The 25,312-nt window shown below is 32.5% G+C and overlaps 1 protein-coding gene, 1 long non-coding RNA gene and 1 other non-coding gene across 3 annotated transcripts; 1 reads left to right on the top strand and 2 right to left on the bottom strand.

Annotated features, from left to right (window-relative positions):
* Positions 1 to 1,401: 1,401 nt before the first annotated feature.
* LOC120188924 lies at positions 1,402 to 22,718 on the bottom strand. Its single transcript, XR_005522458.1, has 3 exons — positions 22,576 to 22,718; positions 13,697 to 13,704; positions 1,402 to 1,411 (listed from the first exon to the last, which is right to left on the bottom strand). It is a non-coding gene; the product is annotated as an uncharacterized LOC120188924 (long non-coding RNA).
* On the bottom strand, positions 12,570 to 12,650 carry TRNAL-CAG. Its single transcript has one exon. It is a non-coding gene; the product is annotated as a tRNA-Leu (tRNA).
* On the top strand, positions 21,421 to 24,739 carry LOC120188923 (jasmonoyl--L-amino acid synthetase JAR4-like). Its single transcript, XM_039192301.1, has 5 exons — positions 21,421 to 21,722; positions 22,056 to 22,360; positions 22,425 to 22,526; positions 22,629 to 23,452; positions 24,139 to 24,739. The coding sequence occupies exons 2-5, from the start codon at positions 22,068 to 22,070 to the stop codon at positions 24,675 to 24,677; spliced, it is 1,758 nt and encodes a 585-aa protein (XP_039048232.1). The 5' UTR covers positions 21,421 to 21,722; positions 22,056 to 22,067; the 3' UTR covers positions 24,678 to 24,739.
* The last annotated feature ends 573 nt before the right edge of the window (positions 24,740 to 25,312 follow it).

The raw sequence follows: 25,312 nt of genomic DNA on the forward strand, positions 1-25,312 counted from the left end.
CACCCTTAACTCGTATCCGACCCGGATATAAGTCTGAAATATCACATCAACCTTTCAAATCATTTCTTGTATAAAAATAGAGGAAAATCTAGAATTTAAATTTAAACATGCTAAATAATTTACATATATCAACTCAAAAAGCTTACAAAAATTGTTAAGAGCTTTTACAATTTAATTCTTTAAATACATGCCAACACTATAATACAATAGGGAAACCTACTGTTAATTCTTCTGATCTGATCTTTGCAGAAGTCACGTTGTCTCCTCTGTCTATCTTCTCTTTAGAACTTCTCGGATCGTACGTGTAAAACACTCATACGCTAAGTCACAGACTTAGTGAGACATAAAAAATAAATAATATAAACTTTCACTACCTATCAATGCATGTACATTAAATACGATAATATCATACTAACTTATATGCCAATTCTTCTATACTCATATACAATCATTTTCATTATTTCCAATCTTATCATTAGTACTTATGACTGAAAACTCATATTCATAACATTAGTAATCATCATATTATACATAAATCAAGCAATATACACGAATCCTGTAATCCATTTTACATAACATGTCACACATATACATATCATATACATTGTAATTGTTTTATGTCTTTATTAACCCATGTATACTTTTGAGAACTAAAGATATGTGAGTACATAGAGGTTGTGGACATATGCTGTCACCACAGCTTGTATAATTCCCACTAGGGGCACATAGAATTTGTCTCGAAGGTCCGCGTAGAAATGTCCCGAAAGACCACATAGATGTCCCGAATGACCACATATAACACATATGTCCCGAAGGACCACTTCTTAAGAACCACATACATATTCCAATGGATCAAGTAGGTGTACCAAAGTACCTCATATATGTTCCAAAGGATTATATATATATCCCGAAGGACCACATAGAACCCTAAACTCTTGGCATATTAACTATACCCCTAGCTCTCATAACAAATAACATGAGCATTATCTTTTATGTTTATCACATATACACATTCATATCACATATATCATGTAACATTCTCGTAAAGTCTCATATCCCATTATCACATATATGTCATGTCACATTTCCTTGTATTCATATAGACATGTAATCACATATATCACTTTCACATTCCTTTTATCATATATCTTATTTCTTATGATCACATAACTTATTATCACACATAGCTCAGGATCATATGATTTATCACTCATACATACATTCACATAGTTCACTTATAAAGATGTACTCAATGTCTAAACATATGCATTTACTCATATACATCTAGCATTATATTACTACATGTTTATGTTTTGATACTCATATAACCTAATATCGGAATTAGACTCATCGCAAGTCTTAATTCCCTAACATAACTTATGTTGAATACCATGAACTCACCTTGGTCTCACTTGACAATACCAATCTCTTGTTCTCTTCGAATCTTACTCTGACGGCCTATCCGAACTTTTCTTTCGATCGATATCTACATGAATATACAATCCAATGAATATCGAAATTCATAATACTATAAAATATTCATACCAATGCAACTAAATAAAACACTAATTTCAATTTCCCAACTCAAGTAGTATCGGTACTACAAGCACAATACTAATACTTTTATGCTTGTAGTATCGATACCCTTCCACGGTATCAATACCCAATTTTTATTCTGTAATTTCTTTGAAAGAATGGCACCGATACCTCCCAATTGGTATCGATACCCCTGGTATCGATACCTCATGAAGATCCATACCCTACACATAATTTTCTCATAAATTGCCTTGTAGTATTAGTACTAACTCAACCAGTACCGATACTACTACCCATAATATATTTCCTTAAACCTGAAAATTCCAACACTTTACCCCAAACTCTACTTATTTGACTCTCTTCATGCCTTTAAAATCAACTATATATACTTTGTAACATCCTCAATACCGGGTTAGTGACCAAATTGTAAAATTTCAGGAATTGGTGATTAAAGTGGGATAATTGAATAGTTCAATGATTTATTGGAAATATGATGAAGGTTATTTAGTAATTATTAAATGAAGTAAAGGGTAAAATAGTCATTTGACATGGAAGATTTTTTATTTTCCTTTATTAGATAAGGAAGCTACGTGGAAGAGAAAAGAAGGCAAAATAAACTTCCAGAGTTCTCTTCTTCTTCTTCAGTCGTGAGTCACCATGGCAAAGGTGAGTTTTGTGGTTAGTTGATTATTTGTGGAAATAAAAGTTGGTTTATGATTATTAGATGATAACTAAGCTTAAGGAAATCTTAAGTTATCTTAAAATCAAAGTATGATGGAGTTAGGAGGGATTAAAGATTTGATGTTTTTGGGTGAAATCTTGAAATAGAGTTTATAACTAGAGTTGAAAGTTAAATTTGACTTGCCAATGGTCTAATTAAGAAGTTATAAGCCATAGAATTGGAATTAAAACAAATTGCAAAATTGGTTTAATTCTTGAGTTACATATGAGGAAAAGAATTTTGAAGCTAAAGATGGTTTATATGGATATAAATTGGTTTAAGCATGTATATATGAGTTGAGAACATGAAATGGGTTGAAAGATGAATCATTTGAGTTGATTTGAGTAGATTTTCGGGCTTAAAAATGAATTCTAGGTTATGTGCATCGATGCACATTCAAGGTGCACCGATGCATCAAGGGTAAATTTCCAGAAATTGTTCAGAGTGTATCAATGCACAGGAAGTGCATCGATGCACCCATTAAAAATGGAAACATCTAATGCAATTAATGCATCGATGCATAAGGAGTGCATCGCTGCACATGTTAAGGGATGCATCGATACACTGTAGAATGCATCGATGCACTTCAAGGGAAATAAAATTATACCTTTCTTTTGGTCTAAGAAATGATAGATTAGTGTATATCAATTGGATACTAATATGTATCAATGTATGATTATATAGATATCGATCACGAACAAGTCCCGGAACGGTTATCAAGTCAAGATTCGATCGAAAGAAAGGAAATCATAAAAGTGGATTGGAACTTAGTGAGGCTCAGTTGAGTGCATTTTAGTGATGTATGATGAATGGAAACAAGACTCACGATGAGTCTATTTCCTATGTTAGAATGCATGAATATATGATTATACATATATAAATGACATGAATTGTATGTATGCATGATTATATGTGTTAACATGCTTTTGAATGTAATGATATGAGAAGTATGCGCCATGTGATGTATATATATGAACATATGTAAAACTGAACTATGTGACTACATGAAAAAAAATATGAGCCATATGATATGATATATGTGAACATGAGAAAACAAAGTATAAGATATGAACTATGTGATCCTACGAGAATACGAAAAGAAGCTATGAGCTTATATGACATGTGATATGAAAGTATATATATGAAATGACATAAATGATGATGTCCATGTTATGTGTCATGAGAGTTAGGGCATAGTTGGCATGCCAAGAGTCGAGGGTCTACGCGGTCATTCGGGGCATATATGTATTCTTTGGAACATGTGTGAGGTCTTTTGAGACACATACTTGATCCTTGGCATATGTAAATGATTCTTAAGGAATGATATGTGGTCATTAGGGACAACCTTATATGGCACTTCGGTGCATTTCTACACGGCACTACGGTGCAATTCTACGTGGCACCTCGGAGCATTTATACGAGCTGTGGTGACAGCATTAGTGCACAACCTCTATAGACTCACATATCTATAATTCTCAGAAATATACATGGGCTAGACAAAGATATAACAATAAATATATTACATGTGAAAAATATGCTTTTGTGATATATGTTGATATGTGTATTGCACGAGTCATATGATGATATGTGTATTGTTTGGTTACAAGAAGCATATGTTGGTTAACAAGGTTAGGTTCAAGAGGATATGATCAACACATATAAATGATAATAATATGGATAGTGAAATAAGACTAATGATGGAAATGATGAGTGAGGAATATATGTGTGTATATGTTTTTATATGTAATGATATATATTGCATATGTGTTATAGGGATTTGTTACATGAATAAAGGTATGAATGATAGTAGTAATTGTTCATGCATGATTACAAGCTATAGTTTATATTTTATGTTTATTGCCTTACTAAGTCATCGACTTAGTGTGTGATTATTTTACATGTAGGTTACCGAAGTGAGAAGAGTAAAGAGCAATGTGGAGCAAGACAGGTTAGTTCTCCTTACCAAAGGTCAGATCAGAAGAAAGGTGAATAATATGTATTTTAATACATAAAGTTTTAGTTGGCATGTATTCAAAATAATATATTGTTTAAGCTCTGAATAGTTCGATAAATGTTTTGAATAAGTTATATGTAATAATAAATTTTAAATTACTCACTATTTTATACAAGTAAAGGTTTTTGAAAAGTTAATGTGACGCTTCGGACTCGGATCCGGGTCGGATACGGGTTGGGGTGTTACATTTAATGGTATCAGAGCCACGGTTTAGCTGATTCTCGGTATAAACTAAAGTCCAAAGTGTCATAAAATGTGTACATGCCAACACAGAGTGAAAATTTCTGATCTGATAGGGTAAGAAGTATGTTGTCTTGCCAATAGAACAAGATTTGTATAATATAGTAGAAATTGATTATAGAAATTGTCGAAGTGAATCGATAGCTGACAAATCTGATGATGATAGCAATTCACTTGCCTTGGCCAGGTAGGATGAATATCAGAAACCTCAGAAAGTGCCTTATAAGATTAAAGGTTGATTTCAGAAAATTGAAATCATATTTGAATAGTGATAAAAGGTTTTCACTGTTTTGAATAGAAAAAGTGATATGGAGAAGTTTTGTTATAAAGTGAATAAGATAGAATATGGTGAGCAAGTGTCACCATAAGGACGTTAAAAGATCTAAAGATGTGATTAGAATTTGTGGAGAATTCGAGAATAAGTGTATCAGTGACAAGTGTATAAGATATATACAGCCAGAGTCGATGAGTTTGAAATAAAGGAATAATACCATGTATAAGCAAGAATGTGGATAGAATAAGGGTTTGCATTTTGGATGGGCAGAGTTAGCGTTGGCTAACCAGATTATGTGATGGAAAAGGTATAGAATTTAATATTTTGAGATGTTGTCAGGATAAAACAACCAAATATAAAATGGATCTGGATACAGTTGTATATTTGGACCATAGTAAGGTGATATAGTAAAGGAAATAAGGATTTGTATATTTGAGTAAAGCTGAGGATTGATAAGAAGAGTTTGAGAATGTATATATCAATGATCAGTTTATAAGACAAAGGAAGTTATGATGTTGAGTTTGAATAACGAAAATTTCAGGATGTATGAGAATGGAGGTGAAATTGACAAGTTAAGTAAACGAATTTTGAGATAATTTCGATTGGAAAGAATGTATGTGATTGGTTGACTAGGGTTTGTGCCCTCGATTAGACAGATGTTATTGATTAATTGTCAGAGTAAAGGTTATAAGATTGAAAAAAAGGTAAAGTTGAGTTAATCAATTATGATATGAAACTGAATATAGTTGTGTATTCTGATTAGATAACTATGATATAGAAAAGAAGATAAGTATTTGCATGGAACCTTAAGGAAGGAAAATACAAGTATAAGAAATGATAAAGAATGAAGTTTTGTATAAGTAAATGGGTTATCAAAGTTATGAGGATGTCATAAAGATTGGTACATAGAGATGAGTATAAGTGATAAGACAAGAGTATATGAGCATGAAATGAAAGATATGATTTGGGGTATAAGGAATAAATAAAGGAATAATGGAGTAAAGAAATGAAAGGAATTTAGTTAAAGGATCAGATACGATAAGGGTTATATGGAAGTGTTGATGATAATTTTGATATAAAAGTAAGAAAAGTGTGCAAGGTTGTAACACCCGGATACGAGTCCGACGTGTCACATTGACTTTTCAAACCTTGACTCTTAAGAAAAATCCCGGGAAATTTAAAACTTTATTTAAAACAAAATACAGACTTTATCAGAGTGCTCGTACTTAATGACTTATTACATGCCAACACTTTATACATAACCAAATACATACTTTGTCAAATATTTCTGATCTGATCTTTTAGTAGTGATACTGTCTTTGCCACTTCTATTCTTTCACTTCTCGTTTCTTGGTACCTACGTGTAAATCACTTACACGCTAAGTCATAGACTTAGTGAGGCATATAAAACATATAATATAAACATATATCATTTCATATAAATAAAAGACATACATATGCAAACACTATCAATAATCCTTTCCACTTACCATATACTCATCATATAACACATATATCACTATACCCAGAAACACACATAACATCATATAATTCATGTATGTGCATTCATATCATTGAATCATGACATATCAATATGCATGAATCTATTGTATGATAACAATATACAATCAGGTCATGCACACATGCAACTTACCTTCTTGTATCACTTTCACTTTCATTTGTCTTTCAATTTCATTGCCCATGTATATTATTGAGAATAGAGGTATGTGAGTACATTGAGGTTGTGCACTAATGCTGTCACCACAGCTCGTATAAATTCCCTCATGGGGCACCGAACATTCGTTCAGTATTCGTCCCGAAGGACCTGTCCAGAGGTTACAAAGAACCCCGGTAACTATCCAGAGGTCATAAAGATCCTCGGCAACTATCCATATGTTCCTTTCAACATAGGTAAACCCTCGACTCTTGGCATGCCAACTATACCTATAGCTCTCATATCATATACTATGGGCATTTATTTATACATTTCGTATCACTTGTTCTTTCTCTTCTGTCACATACCACATGTATGTGTAACCATATATCTCATATCATATCACATGTATTATATATACATGTATTCACGTAAATCATTTCATGTAATTCATATCACATATATCACATGTGCATATAAGCTTATAGCTTCTTTCACATATACATGTAGTCACATAGCTTTCTTTCATGTAACCATGCATGTCATGTCAAATAACATATATCATATGTTGCATTTTCACTTAAGCATATAAATCATATAACATAGCATCCATCTATTTCTATGTATTAATGCATACATGGTAATCACATAACAATTTAGAAGTTACTTCTTACCATAGTAACTCCATCACTGGCTCATCGCAAGCCAATGTTAATTCAATAAAATAAGTACAAAATAAATTGCACTCACCTTAGCTTTGCTTTGATTCGATTCTAATTCCTCAATTGTCCCGAAACGGATCACGTTCTATCTCTACATAACAATACACAGATTCATATCAATATTCCATTTGATATATTCTAAACTGTCACTTCTTAGGCTAAGAGAAAAGCCAATTTCCTCTTTCAATGAAGGTATGCATCGATGCACTACTGATGCATCGGTGCATAAAATGCATTCGATGTTTCTATTTTAAAAGGATGCATCGATGCACTTATGAATGTGCATCGATGCACCTTGTCCAGAAATTGTATTTCAAGCCCGAAATTCATCAATTCTTCATTCAATTCTTCTATTTTAATCCCCTATCATGTCTTTAAACTCAACTATCATTATTGAAACCAACTTATGTCCATATAAATCATATTTACCTTCCATATTTCATCAAGATTCTTAAAATTAAGAATCTTACTAAACTTTCAAATTTGTTATAAATCTTTTCTAACTTCATAAATCTCTTATTCTTATTGATGACAAGTCAAATTCCATCTTAAAAATCTCTTATTAACTATTTTCCAGAATTTCCTTTAAAAACTCATTTTCTTTAATCTTTCATAACTTCTTTATCTTTCAATCTTAAGATAACTTAAGCTTTCCTTAAGCTTAGTTATTATCTAATGATCAAAACCCAACCATAAATTTAGCAAATAACCAACTAACAAAGAAACTCACCTTTGCAAGCTTGGCTCTTCACGTTTGAGAGAAGATGAAGATGAAGAAGATAAGTCTAAAACTTATCTCTTCAATCATACATCTCATGTATTATAATACCCATTTATTAATATTTAATATTATCTTTGTTCAATTACCATTTTGCCCTTCATCTACTTTAATAATTACTAACAACTTTTAGGAATTATTTCCAAATAAATCATTGAATTATTCCATTCTTCTACTTAATTCATCAAATTCTTAAACTTTACAATTTAGTCACTAACCCCTAGTTTGGGATGTTACAAAGGTGATGTAAAAATATTATTTAAAGTGTATGTTGAATCATATTTAAAGAATATTTAAGGTCGTGTTTTTGGTTAAATGATGATGGAAAACGAATTTGGTTATTATTGTAAGGCAGTTAGAGATGAATTTATGATGTTGAGTGGTGAAAATGGATGTTATTGTCTACATGATTAGGGATATTATATGAAGTCGCAGAAATGGTCAAAGGAAAATGCATAATGGAATGAGAGAAAAGACAGAAAGGGATTAAAGTTACTAGTTACTGTTTATATGATCAGTGACAGTAGATAAATGTATAAAGGAAGAATGTTGTTGAAGAAATAAAGGAAAAAAAGATTAAGAAATGAAGTAATATGAGACTAATAGAAGATATGTTCTTATTGATTTGTTCAGTGAAAATTTGAGGACGAATTTTCTTTAAAGGAGGGGAGATTTGTAACATCCTCAATACCGGGTTAGTGACCAAATTGTAAAATTTCAAGAATTAGTGATTAAAGTGGGATAATTGAATAGTTCAATGATTTATTAGAAATATGATGAAGATTATTTAGTAATTATTGAATGAAGTAAAGGGTAAAATAGTCATTTGACATTGAAGATTTTTTATTTTCCTTTATTAGATAAGGAAGCCACGTGGAAGAGAAAAGAAGGCAAAATAAACTTCCAGAGTTCTCTTCTTCTTCTTCAGCCGTGAGTCACCATGGTAAAGGTGAGTTTTGTGGTTAGTTGATTATTTGTGGAAATAAAAGTTGGTTTATGATTATTAGATGATAACTGAGCTTAAGGAAAGCTTAAGTTATATTAAAATCAAAATATGATGGAGTTAGGAGGGATTAAAGATTTGATGTTTTTGGGTGAAATCTTGAAATAGAGTTCATAACTATAGTTGAAAGTTAAATTTGACTTGCCAATGGTCTAATTAAGAAGTTAGAAGCCATAGAATTGAAATTAAAACATATTGCAAAATTGGTTTAATTCTTGAGTTACATATGAGGAAAAGAATTTTGAAGCTAAAGATTGTTTATATGGATATAAATTGGTTTAAGCATGTATATATGAGTTGAGAACATGAAAGGGATTGAAAGATAAAGCATTTGAGTTGATTTGAGTAGATTTTCGGGCTTAAAAATGAATTCTGGGCTATGTGCATCCATGCACATTCAAGGTGCACCGATGCATCAAGGGTAAATTTCCAGAAATTGTTCAGAGTGTATCGATACATAGGAAGTGCATCGATGCACCCATTAAAAATAGAAACATCGAATGCAATTAATGCATCGATTCATAAGGAGTGCATTGATGCACATGTTAAGGGATGCATCGATACACTGTAAAATGCATCGATGCACTTCAAGGGAAATAAAATTATACCTTTCTTTTGGTCTAAGAAATGATAGATTAGTGTATATCAATTGGATACTAATATGTATCAATGTATGATTATATAGATATCGAGCACAAACAAGCCCCGGAACGATTATCAAGTCAAGATTCGATCGAAAGAAATGAAATCATAAAAGTGGATTGGAACTTAGTGAGGCTCAGGTGAGTGTATTTTAGTGATGTATGATGAATGGAAACAAGACTTGCGATGAGTCTATTTCCTATGTTAAAATGCATGAATATATGATTATACGTATATAAATGACATGAATTGTATGTATGCATGATTATATGTGTTAACATGCTTTTGAATGTAATGATATGAGAAGAATGCGCTATGTGATGTATATATATGACCATATGTGAAACTGAACTATGTGACTACATGAGAAAGATATGAGCCATATGACATGGTATATGTGAACATGAGAAAACAAAGTATAAGATATGAACTATGTGATCCTACGAGAATATGAAAAGAAGCTATGAGCTTATATGACATGTGATATGAAAGTATATATGTGAAATGACATAAATGATGATGCCCATGTTATGTGTCATGAGAGTTAGAGTATAATTGGCATGCCAAGAGTCGAGGGTCTACGCGGTTCTTCGGGACATATATGTATTCTTTGGAACATGTGTGAGGTCTTTTGAGACACATACTTGATCCTTGGCATATGTATATGATTCTTAAGGAATGATATATGGTCCTTAGGGACAACCTTATATGGCACTTCGGTGAATTTCTACGCGGCACTACGGTGCAATTCTACGTGGCACTTCGGTGCATTTATACGAGCTGTGGTGACAGCAGTAGTGCACAACCTCTATAGACTCACATATCTATAGTTCTCAGAAATGTACATGGGCTAGACAAAGATATAAAAATAAATATATATTACATGTGAAAAATATGCTTCTTTGATATATGTTGATATGTGTATTGCACGAGTCATATGATGATATGCGTATTGTTTGGTTACACGAAGCATATGTTGGTTAACAAGGTTAGGTTCAAGAGGATATGATCAACACATATAAATGATAATAATATGGATAGTGAAATAAGACTAATGATGGAAATGATGAGTGAGGAATATATGTGTGTATATGTTTTTATATGTAATGATATATATTGCATATGTGTTATAGGGATTTGTTACATGAATAAGGGTATGAGTGATAGTAGTAATTGTTCATGCATGATTACAAGCTATAGTTTATATTTTATGTTTATTGCCTCACTAAGTCATCGACTTAGCGTGTGATTGTTTCACACGTAGGTTACCGAAGTGAGAAGAGTAAAGAGCAATGTGGAGCAAGACAGGTCAGTTCTCCTTACCAAAGGTTAGATCAGAAGAAAGGTGAATAATATGTATTTTAATACAAAAAATTCTAGTTGGCATGTATTCAAAATAATATATTGTATAAGCTCTGAATAGTTCGATAAAGGTTTTGAATAAGTTATATGTAATAATAAATTTTAAATTACTCACTATTTTATACAAGTAAAGGTTTTTGAAAAGTTAATGTGACGCTTCGGACTCGGATCCGGGTCGGATACGGGTTGGGGGGTGTTACATACTTCTTTTAGCACTATAACACTTCATTATCTTCAATATCTCACTATAGCTCTTGAATTAAAGAATTTCACTAAACTTTCAATGTGTTCCAAACTCATTTTTAATGCTTTAAACTTCTTAATCCTTCTTATGACAAGCCAAATTTATCATTAAAACTTCAAAAACTTCATCATACCAACAATTCATTTCTACACCCTTATAACAATCCCCTTTTTAATTCTCTCTTCTTGTTGTTTTGATCATATATAAGCTTTCCTCAAGCTTATATAACACCCAAAGAATAAAACCCACCCAAAGAATAAAACCCAACTAAAAAAATCCAAGAATTAAACAGCTAATGTTAAACTCACCTTTGCAATGAAGCTTACGGGAAGAAGAAGAAAGCAAGATGAAAAAGGCTTCTAGAAATCTCTCCCAAAAACCCACGTGTTTATCTCTTAATAAAGGAAACAAAATATCCTTTAAGCTGAAAAGACCATAATACCCTTCACTCCTTCCATATTTTCTATTTAATCCAACACCACAATATTCATATTTAAGTCCCTAAACTTTTCAATTTTTCTTAAATTGGTCACTAAATTTCAAAAACTTTCATTTCAGTCACTAGTCTGATTTTTGGGATTTTACAAAGCCCTTATTTCTAATTTAAACCATAATTATAAAGAAACCGTAGATCTAATTTACAATTTTTAAAGAAAATAAAATCCTTATTTGTTTCCTTACATCACCCTTTCTCTAATGAGTTAGGTTATAGAATGAAGGATAAATCACTTATTTGGTATTTCATCTATTTTGTATTATTGTTTTGGTCATTCAATTATTTTTCTTTGGCAATATCATACTTAACGTCATGTTTTGTTTCTATTTTGATTACTTGTTAATTTTAACCGTTAGCTTAATAGAAATTATGATATAACATGATATAATATAAATTTTAGTCTCTAAAATTTATACATCCTATCAATTTAGTTCTAATTTAAAATAATTCAATAATTTTTTAATATTTTAAATATTGATAAATTTTGCTCGTGTTAGTAATTCCAACTTATAGTCCCACATTGTATATTTAACAAAAATACAAAAATTAAAAGGATACCAAATAGTCAGCCTAGAATAAAATAGAATATCCCATAAGTGCCAATGGCCTCAAAACCTAATCAAAATTTGTTAATGTTAAAAAGGGAGTGGTGGTCGTAAAGTTATCCAAATTCATTGGTCAGCCAAAAAGATCCAACTAGAACTGTCATGGAAAGCTTTAGATTAGTGATCAATCTGATGCTTTTCCACTAAAGAATCATCAACAATGACGAATGCAACTTTAGTGCCATTTATTTAAGTTTTCATGGTCTTTATTAAATGTGCTATGTACAATATTCACTTCCCCTGAAATACGACCACAAAAAAATAGCAAACAGAAAACATGTCAAGAATGGGATTCGAACCCATGCCCTTTCGGACCAGTACCTGAAACTGGCGCCTTAGACCAACTCGGCCATCTTGACATTGGCAAGTCAGTTCTCGTTAACTAATAATGATCAATTTCTTTTAGGTTCTTTCGCATCCATTACATTACATGCTGGTTTATTGAGTTTTGTGTGATTTGCTTAGCTTGAAGACCATCATTTTGGAGTTTAGATCTTTTCAATTCTTTTGCAGAATCGAATTGGATTATTTATTACTCTTATATTCCTTTTTATTAATTTGAGTATTTCTCCATGCATAACCTTTCATCGTCACATGCAAATTATTTAGTAACCTAATATCATTAATAAGCTTCTTCTTATATTGTGGAAGGTTTATGGACGGTGTGAAAGGTTATTTAATCTCCCATTCCTAATCACATAATTATATTCACGGCGTTTAGCCTTCAAGGCATGTCTATTTATTTATCACATGGGATTTGCATGATTTATTAGTAACTCCTATGTATCAATTATCTATTAAACATCCGTATTTAGAACTTATCAAGTGGTTTCAATGGTAAATTCTTTTTATAGGTCGTATGTTCGAGTAATTGTTTATGTAGAATATGTGTGAGTTATCAATAAATTAAAAAATTCTAAATAGATATTATTTTATAATAATTCAAACGGTTAAAAAAACATCAACTTTTAAACATTTAGGCTAGTAGAGACTTTTTTGTAATTTTATGTTTTCAAGAGAGTTTTAGTAATTTAAACTTTACAAAGATTCTTTAGTCATTCAACGAGCTAATATTTCATTTTAATATCATATAATCTTAATAGGTAGAGATGTTAAGACGGTTAGTTCTGTCACTGAATTGAATAGAATTAACCAAAACCATTCACCAAATTTTATTTCCTTAATCGTTAACAGAATTAATTTTTTTTTAAAAAAATTATTAACAAAACCGAACACGACCGAATTAATCAAATATAAAAAAATAATTATATTAATTAAAATTTAATTGAGGTATTTTTTCATTTGAGTTAAAATTTAATTGAGTTTTGAAATTTAACGGTCTAATGTGATTAAAAAATAGTTTGACCTTAATTCTTAATGGATTTGAGCTTAATATTCTACCTACCTACCTACCTACATATCTATAATATTTAATATTTTCAGTTAATTTGGTTAATTAATCAATTTTGAACCGAATTAATAGTTAACCAAACTTTGAAAATTTTATTAATCATTAACCGATCTAAAATCAAAGTAACCAATCGATTAACCAAACTAAATTTTAGTTTACTTGGTTAATTCGATTTTAACCAAAAAGTAAAATGTTAGAAATTTTGTTCTCTGATATTAATTCATATAATTTAAGTAATTAATAATTGCTATTGTTGTACACACGGTGATGATTATTGTAGTATTGAAGAGGCAACTTTAAATGGTTGCTTTCTCTTGTTCTTCTATTTCTTACTTGGAGCTTTGTCGTCACTAGAACTAGCGTTTGAATTACAATAATAGGAAAAATTATCTTGGGGAAATTTGACTTTAAGGTATTCCATTTGTCTTGCCTCCCATTGCATGAGCATGACCTTACTATCCGAAAGAGACAATTTTTCCTTAAGTTGGTTGTATGTTCTCTGAAATTGCTGGAAATCATCACCCTTACATGATTTCAGCATGAACTCAATCAATACCCTCTCAACAAGATCCATATCTAAACTTTTAAGCTAGTTGTAGGTATTCACCATGTGAGTAATGTGTTCATCCATTGACTGAGCTATAGTGTAATCTCTATTAGATAAATCATTAATAAAAGCAATAACAACATACTTATCCACAATGTCTATTATAGAACACTTTTTTAATTTCAACCACAAATTCCTTCACATTTTTAGTATTGGGTTAAGAAGGTTTAACATTAGCCGTTATGCTAAGCTTAAAAAAGCTCATCATAAGCCTATTCGATCTCTCCCAGTTCTCCCATAGTTTCTTGTCTGCCTCCGAATTAGTATCAGCCGGTTTAGTGGGCTCATCTATAACTAGAGCTAAATTGAGTCCCAAAATACCAGCATTTAGCTTGACATATTCGATCTAATCATCATAGTTCTTCCCATCAAACTTGATGCCATTGGCAGTCATATTTGACATAGTAAAGACCACTACAAACATTTACATCACACATATTAATTGCTTTGAATTTAAACCACAATTCAAACTATAACATATACTAAAACATCACATTTAAATTCACCTTTGGGCTAAATCTAAACACAACCAACAATCATCAAACATGCATCATTCATATAGCATATATAAGGTCAATCATTAAGTTTACTTTAACATACAAGTCATATTTGGATGTATATTATATATTAATTAAACAAAGTTCATAACCTACTTCAATTGTTATTAATCATGAGTAAGATCTACCTTTGGGTAATTGTGTAGCTACATGTTAATAACTATAAATGTTTCTTTAAGACCAAGCGTGACTCTAAGGGCAATGTCGAGAGGTACAAAGCCAGAATTATTGTCAAAGGTTACACTAAAGAAGATGTCATTGACTATAAAGAGACTTTCTCTCCAGTTTCAAGAAATGACTCTTTAAGGATTGTAATGACTTTGGTGACTCATTTTGATCTTGAGCTTCACCAATGGATGTTAAAACAACCTTTCTCAATGGAGATTTGGAAGAAGAAATATATATGGATCAACCTCAAGGTTTTGAGACCACAAGTGAAAGAAATATGGTATGTAGGTTGAAAAAATCAATCTATGGATTTAAACAAGCTTCCTGACAATGGTACTTGAAGTTTAATGATATTGTATTGTCATATGACTTTGTAAAAATGACCATTGACTGGTGTATCCACATGAAGGTTGTGGGAAGAAAGTTTATAATCCTTGTGTTATATGTAGATGGTATTCTTCTTGCTGCTAGTGATTGTGGGTTGTTGCATGATGTTCAAAATTATCTCTCTAGCAACTTTGAGATGAAGGATATGAGTGAGGATTCGTATGTGATCGAAATAAAAATATTTTGGGATAGATTACAAGGAATTTTAGAATTGTCTCAAAAGGTTTACATCAACAAAGTTCTAGAAAGATTTAAAATGGAATAATGTACACCTAGTCCAGTTCCCATCGAGAAAGGAGACAATTTTAGTTTATTCTAATGTCCCAATAATGATATGGAGCATAAAGAAATGGATAATATCCCTTGTGCATCTTTATCGGGAGTTTGATGTATGCTCAGACCTGTACCAGGTCAGATATAAGCTTTACGGTCGGTATGTTGGGTTGTTATCAATCAAATCCTAGATTTTTTTCATTGGAGAGCTACAAAGAAAATTTTAAGGCACTAAAGATCACATTCTCACATATAGAAAAACTAGTAACCTTGAGGTTGTTGGTTACTCAGACTCGGACTATGTCGGATGTTCAGATACCCAAAAGTCCACATTTGGCTTTTTGTTCCTTTTAGTTGATGGCAACTCATGGAAGAGTGGTAAGCAGTCTATCATTGCAACTTCCACTATGAAGGTTGAATTTGTAGCATGCTTTGAAGTTAGAGTTCAATCGTTGTGGCTATGCAATTTTGTTGATGGTTTAGGCATCGTTGGTACCATTGCTAAATCGATGAGGATTTAAAGTACGATAGATATTCCAAGTGTGTCAAACATATGGATTTAAAGTATCTATATGTCAAAGAAGAGGTACAAAATCAAAGAGTTCAAATAGTGCACATTGGCACAATGATATGATTGCGGATTCTTTGACTAAAGGACTAGCTCCTAAGACATTTATTGACCATGTTAGTGAAATGGGAATAGTTTTAAAGTCTTTGTATAGCGGATAATTAGTCATACATGTATGAATATATGTCTTGCACATTTATGTTTATTTAATACTCTAGATATCGATGTTTGTTTGGATTTTTTTTATCTATGAATCATATTTCAGTTATGTATATTTTGTTATGATTATAGATGTTGGGTCTTATTTTAAGACATTGTCAGATAAGATGTTTTCCGGTGTCTATCTTATTAAATTGTGATTGTTTGAATTGGATTGACCTATAATACATTGAAGGAATCGGGACATTTGTCAAGCCCGTGACTACCATGATTCGGTCGGTTTAGTTCTTACGAAGTTGTGACTTGTATATTACATTATTTAAGTGAGGTCAGATTATGTTAATATGTTATATACTTGTCGTATATGAATCAAGTGGGAGAAATATTAGAAATTTTGATTTCTAATATTGATTCATATAATTTAAGTAATTGATAATTGTTATTGTTGTACACACGGTGATGATTAGTATATTATTGAAGAGACAATTATCGGGTGTAAATTCCTCCTTCTTATACCATGAAAATATAAGTTTGACTGGTGTTATGTGTAACTGACAAAGTAGAGTGGTCTTTTGGTTATTTTGTGAATTAAAAACAAAATGGAATCAATTTTTAATTTACGTAGCAGACATTTTTTACGTGGTTTCTTTTTCTCTGAAACACAAAAACACTCTGCTTTAAGGGTCTTGGTTCATTTTCATCAAGAATCAAACAAGTCTTGATATCACCACAAAACGAATAGATGATTATACGGTATTGGAATTGGATAACATTCATTATTACTTGTTTTTGGGATATTTAAGCATCATAATGGAATCATCGAGTAAGTTTCCGTTCCTTTTACTGTAACTTTTAATAACTATGTCATGAAAATGATTTGATTGATTTAATTATCCTATTAGGATCATTAAGTGTTAATTGCTTTTGTAAGTTTAATTAAATCTAACATAGACACCCCTATTAATAGGTCATTACCCATCATCCTCAACTGGTTTAAGGGACAAATTTAACTTTTCTAACCTTCAGTTTTGATACTCAATTTGTTGGTATTGATTCTTTTGGACAACATCGATATCAATTTTTTCGCTTAACGAACAACAAACATGTGTATTAATAGAAGAAGTGACAATTAACACAATTAAGAAGTTACAGAACTCCAGAAACACCCTGCTCAAAATAGGATAAGCAGCCATGATCACAAAAGTTCACCAAGCTTACTGCACGTCACATTGGGATAGAAACGAAACAATGGCAGTAGCAATGAGACACCAAGATGCTTTCAACAATTCTAACCAAACAAAACCAGAGATGGCCAAGTGAGCTGCTAGTCGACTGCAATTGTGAGAAGCGTAACTTTACACTGCCTGCACCGATATCAAATTGGCATAACAGAATGCGCCATTTAATTTCGGTAGCGATACTCTCTATTCGGTATCGATATCGAAGAGTCAGTATCGATATTCTTTGAATGGGTATCGATATCGTATGAACGAATTGCTTAAATTTTTTAATTCTAATTCATATAGTATTGATACCTTAAGAATAACATTGATACTTAAACTCAAAGATAATCATTTTAAGTTTAAAAATATGACCACGAAAGAAAAATGCAGGCACAAACTTGATGTTAAGAATGGGATTCGAACCCATTCCCTTTCGGACCAGTACCTAAGCTGGCGCCTTAGACCAACTCGGCCATCTTGACATCAAAATTTGTGTTTTTGTTAGTTATAATTGATTCAGTTTTTTATATTGTTTAGCATCCATTGCATTACATGCGGGTTTATTGAGTTTTGATTGATTGCTCAGCTTGAAGACCATCTTTTTGGAGTTTAGATCTTTTCAATTCTTTTGCAGAATTGAATTCAATTATTTACTGGTCTTGTATTCTTCTGTTTTTTCTAGTATTTCTGACATGCAAATTATTTTCTCTATCATAAAATATTAAATATGTATGCTCTCTTCTTTTTGAGTGAACAAAAAGGAAGACCATCAAGTCCTCCTCCAATGACTCGTTGTGGGTATAATTTAGAAATGAATTCAAAAAGCCAGTGACTCCAAGAGGAAGGAGAGCATATGTTCATGCCTCAAATTCTGAACCCCCTGCTCTTTTTTGGCTTCGATTTGCTTTGAGACAAAAAGAAGGCTTAATCTGGTTTTCACTCAAAACATGTCTTATATTCTCTCTGAAGACGAAGTAGAGAAAAATAAAATCAACCATAATGAATTTGTGCTCTGGGATGAACCGAGAGCCTGGGAAAATTTTAAATTATCATATGTTTAGATTTTTTCTTTGTATTTTATATTAATAATTTGTTTTGTTCACTAGAATTTTATAAATTTGTCATGTCATAAAATTTTAAAAGTTTTCCATATGCTTAAGAAAGTACATGTAAAGCCATTACAAGCCAACTCTTTCCACATGCATGTACATAGCATTTTTGTTGCACAATCCACGTTTCCTTCGTGAAAGATGAGAAAATTTTTGCTTCAACTTTAGCAAAAAGTATCTTTACAAGCAGAAGATGCTCAACATAATGAAAACTCTTCAAGCCGGTTCAACAAGCAAATCAATTTCTTTTATGACTTAATCAAGTTCTTGAACATGATTTGTTTGGTCCCCCTTATACTCGTATTTTCTCTTATTAGCTTCCTAATTGTGTTTTGTTAATTAATGTTATAACCCTAAACGTCACTCTCTAACCTTTGGTTAACCATGATTTACAAGAGGGAATTCGATTTGTTACATTCAAAAGATTAAGAAAATTGCAGAATAAATAAATAGTTGTCAAACATAAATTCGTTTTCTTACTTAAAAAAAACGTTTTCAGGACCACTTGTTAATGGTAATTGGGGGTGTTTTTTTTTATGTAATAATAATTTTAAACTTGTGGTTAATATATTTTATGGTTAAGGATGGATATATATAGAGATATGAATTATCTGTCATAGTCGACTCATTGGAAGGAACGGGCTCCAATGCACTGAATGAAGATAATCCTGATTTACAACTTTTGTCTCTCTGTTTTTATTTTCATTTGTTTGCTAGTTTGGTTGGAGAACAAGTCAAATCCGATATTGATGTATATGGAAAACTTTTAACTATTTATAATACTTTTTTGAAAATATATTTAAACTATATGGCAAAATTCCTTGAATATTATGATAGAAAAAAAAGTTACTTGAACAAGAATTATAAGAAATTATTTCATAATATAAGGTGATTATTAAAGTAGCTCGAGGATTTCGTTAGGACTCTACGAGAATTTTAAGAAAATAGATTGATTGCATGTTGATTTTATGGTCTCTCCTGCTTACAAGACGAGCTCTTATACTGGTTGCATGCATGTTACCTGCAGGGCCGGGGCTAGTACGTTGGAGGTTTTGTGTAAATTCTTAAAAAGAGACCCTTTTCGTAAAGTGAGTTAGACAAAAAAAAAAGAGATAAACTTTACAGCTGTAGCATAGTACTAATTATTGGTATTTCTCATATCTTCCTTCAAACAAAGTTTTTTGAGCTCCTTTTTGATAGTTTAATCATCTACGATAATACCAATAATCTCACTGTAAACTTTTTGGGCATTTGCTATTCCGGGATCCTATTTCGTCGCGCACATTGCGCATGCCTAGCCCCACCTTTAGTTACCTGACAACAAAGTAGTCCGGACGTAGGGGAGGCATGGGAAGTCACCATGCATACATGTTGATATCATGTCGACATGCATGCAGTCAACACGTTTTCTTGAAATCGTCATGGAGTCCTGATAACAACGAGATCCTTAAGTTATTGTAACAATCATCTTAGATCATGAAATAATTTTGGTGTTCATTGTTTAAGTATTTTTTTTTCTTCCATCACAATATTCAAATATTCAAATAGTTAATCCGGATCAACCATAATTGAATTAACCGATTGAACATTTCAATAAACAAGTTCAGACTTTTTTTTTACAATAAAATTAAAATACACTTTTGTACCATACATTTTACAATATTTGTACATATATTCAACCCCACCAGGCACAATAGATGAATGGCATTAACAGCTACCCTTTTCTCCCCTCACCATTGCCCCGTGATAAAGGAGGAATGATACTATCAGAATTTCCCCATCAAATGGAAAAGGAATCGTCATGGTTTGAGTTGGTGTCAACTGTGTGGTACGTCGTTATCAGTCAGTGTCTGATCCACACTGCTCCATACATTTTTGGTGTCTATTATATTAATAAAATCTGGGTTCAGAAAAAAGCTTCTTTGTTAGGGGCATTCATTTATGTATCTTTTAGCCGGCAAAACAGTATAGGTCTAGTGAAGGAACTGCCTTTGTTTCCCTGTTGAAGCAAAATTAACCCAAGGTTTCGTGATTCAATCATATATTTGAACTTCCTCTTCTTTTATCTCACTTTTTCTGAATCAACTTAGATTTTGGTCAACGCTTCATTCATCATTTCAACTGTCGATAAATCTCAAAATTTCTCATCAAACTCGTTCTGCCCTTTTGAACATGTATTCGATGTATGTTTAACCGAAAACAGCGCAAACTCAATTAATATAATGTTGGATGTTTCAAATTTTTAATCTCTAATCTTCACCACCATCATTGGATGGAGTATGATTCTCTGAATAAAGATATATTGCTTCCCATCTCAAGAGGAGCCTCTCAAATGTTGAGATCTTCAAATGGAAACTTCGACAGTCAGAGATATACAATTAAATATTTATAAAATTCTCATATAAATAAAAAGGTACAAATAATTTTAATAAAATATTAATTATTGTCTATGCACTTCAAATGTTAATAAAGTATGTCATATCATCTTGTTATTATAGAGTAATGATATGAGTGATAAAAAAATTCAATCTTAAAAAAATAAAACATTTAAAGATGAGCTACCAAAATAAAAATAATGTCAAAGTTGAAGGATGAAAAGTATAGTTTATTTTTTTTTAAAAAAAAGAGTAAAATTAACTATAAATTGCGAGCCAAATAATCTTCTCTCTTACCTCCCTATTCTCCATAGCCAAACAAAAACAAAGCAATTTGTATTTGCCTTTGCCCCCACTTTCTTTCTTACAAGTTAAGACTGAATACCTTTTCCATTTTATTTACAGAAGAAGTAGACAGAGATAATCACTTTCAGAAAACGAGAAAAAAAGCATTGAATTCTGTGAAAAAACAAAAACAATCCTTCACCAAATCCCTGCTTTTCCTACAAAAAGTGGATAGGTCTGTTCTGACTGATACCAGCTTGCCTGATCTCTGTCTCACTGTTTTAGTAAAACGACACCGAGTTTCTTCAGGTAACTGGATTTCATCTCCGGAGAAAAAGAAGGTTTTCACTGAATTTCAAACTGCAGTTTATCCAAATACTTACTTTTTATTCTGTTTCATTTGCAATTTTGTTTAATTGTTGACTTTTTTTACTTCATCTTTTTGCGGGTACCTCGTGAGCACAGTACAAAAGCTTGTTTCTTTAATTTTTGTTAGCAGTTCCTTTTTTTCTTGCATTTATTAATAACAAAGAAGAAGTCAATTTTGATTTTTCTATGCTTTCAAATTCAGCTTTTTTTCTCCATAAATAACAGGTAAATTAGTCACCATTTCATTGCCTTGTCTTGATTTTTATGTCATAGGATTCATTAACTATGTTAGAAAATATGGAAATTGTGGACGTTGATAAATTGATAAAAGAGTTTGAAGCGATTACCAAAGATGCCAAGAACGTTCAACGTGAGACTTTGAAGAAGATTTTAGAAGAAAATGGAGGCGCCGAGTATTTGCAGAATCTGGGTCTCGCTGGCAGAACTGACCCTGAAAGCTTCAAGTCTTGTGTTCCTCTTGTCACTCACCAGGACTTGGAGCCTTACATTCAAAGAATCGCCGAGGGTCCTTCTGCCCCGATTCTCACCGGAAAACCAATAACCAACATATCTCTCAGGTATTCTTTTACCCTTTTCTTTTCCTTTCAAATTGAATCTTAAATTTTTGTTGTAAATTTGCAGCTCTGGCACCACCCAAGGAAAACCCAAGTTCGTGCCTTTCAATGACGAATTGATGGAAACTACTTTGCAGATATTCCGTACTTCTTATGCTTTCAGAAACAGGTATATAATTGAATATCTTTTAACCTTTCTTGTCCCCCAAACTGCTTACCAAATTTCTTTGAGCTGTTTCTCTGTTATTCATCAGTTTGGATTGATGTACAGGGAATTCCCTATTAAGAACGGGAAGGCTTTGCAGTTCATTTATAGTAGCAAGCAGAGTAAAACCAAGGGGGGCTTGTCTGCCGGAACTGCAACGACCAATATGTTCCGCAATTCGCAGTATAAAACTGAGATGAAAGCGATGCAATCTCAGTGTTGCAGCCCCGATGAGGTGATATTTGCTCCAGATTTCCACCAATCCTTGTATTGCCATCTTTTATGTGGATTGATTTTCCGGGAGGAAGTTCAGTTTGTTTCTTCTACCTTTGCACATAGCATCGTTCATGCGTTTCGAACTTTTGAACAAGTATGGGAAGAGCTTTGTGCTGATATTAGAGAAGGTGTCCTCACAAGGCGCATCACTTTCCCTTCGGTTCGATCAGCGATGGCTAAATGGCTGAACCCGAATCCTGAATTGGCTGACTTGATTCATAGGAAATGTTCAGGACTGAGTAATTGGTACCGATTGATTCCAGAGCTTTTCCCTAATGTAAAATACATCTATGGGATCATGACTGGTTCCATGGAGCCTTATCTGAAAAAACTAAGGCATTATGCAGGAGATGTGCCTCTTTTAAGTGCTGATTATGGTTCTTCTGAGGGATGGATAGGGGCAAATGTCAATCCAAAAGTGCCTCCAGAGTCAACTACTTATGCCGTTCTTCCAAATATTGGGTATTTTGAGTTCATTCCACTGAGAGAGAATGCTGAAGAGCAAGTCCAAGACAAGCTTGATGCTAGTTTCATCTCTATGGAGCCCAAACCAGTTGGTCTGACTGAAGTTAAGGTTGGTGAAGAGTACGAGGTTATTGTCACAAGTGTTGCAGGTACTAAATTTTTTTTTCTCTATAGGTTTTCCATTTTTGAAAATTCAGTATGTCAGAAAATCTTTCAGGGTAGTCCATGAGTTAATTGCTGGAATTTTTTTTCTGGAGAATAAAGAGTAGCCTAGAGGCATAAATGATGTAGGTGAAGAGGTCAATGATTTCTCATAAATATCCGAAGTCTTTGAGGTATTAAGGATAAAAACTTACAAATTAATGATGTATTATGAAAAGGATGGGTTTTTTTTGTCAACAATCTTTGTTAAACTATAATTAACATTGTTATATATGACAAAGAAAGAGAGGAGATTATCTGGATGTCATAGGGTTTTGTGTATCGTGCTGGAAAAGTATAGGATCATGTAAAACAAAACTGCCTAGGTTATGGAAATAATTAAAAAATGATCACATGCATCACACAATAATATACTAATGTTTTTAAAAAAGATGTTTACTGGAAACTGCTTGTGTTTTAGTCATTGGTATCAGCTAGCTGGAAATGGAAATTTTCTATTCTGGATCGTTGACTCTGTCTGCAGTTTCTTTTGCCTCCCCCTTCAAACATTGCATTAGCCATGTTTCTCAGGATGTAAGTGTATACACGTTAAGGACTCGAGACGTACTCGAGTTCGAACAGTCTGCAGATTTTTAATCAAATATTTTAATACCCTTTCAACTGTAAACCACAGGTTTATACAGGTACCGGTTAGGGGATGTTGTCAAGGTTATGGGGTTCCATAACTCGACCCCGGAACTAAAATTTATATGCAGAAGAAATCTGCTGCTCACCGTGAACATCGACAAGAACACCGAGAAAGATTTGCAGCAAGCCGTGGAAGAAGCAGCCAAGTTAATTGCCAAGGAAAAGCTGGAAGTGATCGATTTCTCTAGCCATGTTGACTTATGGACGGACCCCGGTCACTACGTGATATTCTGGGAAATTAGTGGGGAAGTAAGCGACCAAGTGCTGAAAGAATGCTGCAATTGTTTGGATCGTTCGTTTGTGGATGCCGGCTACGTTAGTTCCCGGAAGGTGAACGCCATCGGTCCGCTCGAGCTCCGAATTCTTCGGAGGGGAACGTTTCAGAAGATACTGGACCATTACTTAGGGTTAGGTGGTGCTGTTAGCCAGTTTAAAACACCACGATGCGTCGGACCGACGAATCATAAAGTGTTGCAAATCTTGTGCGACAATGTGGCCAAGAGCTACTCCAGTACTGCTTTCTAGCTAACCTTTTTCTCAGCATTTTTTGTTTTATAATAAATCGAAAGGTATTCCACTGGCCACAATCTTATCTTTTCAATAGATTGAGACATAATTGGTGACTAACTTTTTATAAATGATTTGATGTTCATTAACGAAATAAAATAAAGTCCCAAATCAATCAATCAACAGCCTTTAAAGTGGATTAGGAAGGTTAATATGGTGGGGTTTATCTTTTCCTAGACGTGGAAAATGTTCTAGTCTGCTACTTTTGTTTTGCTGTAATCATTATCAACATGAATATTTTGTACTCTGGATAATTCAGATTCCCAACGAGCAAAGACTTGCAAGTGTAAAAAGAAAAACGAATGCCGCGCCGTAGTTTGGGTTTCATGATGTTTTTTTTAATGTATGTTCAAGCAATATTTGTGAGAAACATTAGGGTTTTGAAAATCTTGTTTCAACTTCTTCATGATTAAGATAAAAATAATTATCATCATGAATTTAAATTTTAAATGACGGTTCGTTATCGTATTAATGTATGTTTTATAGCGGTAATGATGTTGTACGAAATTGTTATTGTATGATTGTGGTACTCGTAATCATCGTAATACTCTAGTTATGTCGACAATCGCGATAAACGCAATCAAAAATGCTAT

Source organism: Hibiscus syriacus, unplaced genomic scaffold, assembly GCF_006381635.1.
Source record: "Hibiscus syriacus cultivar Baekdansim isolate YM2019G1 unplaced genomic scaffold, ASM638163v2 tig00116951_pilon, whole genome shotgun sequence".
Lineage (NCBI taxonomy): Eukaryota > Viridiplantae > Streptophyta > Magnoliopsida > Malvales > Malvaceae > Hibiscus > Hibiscus syriacus.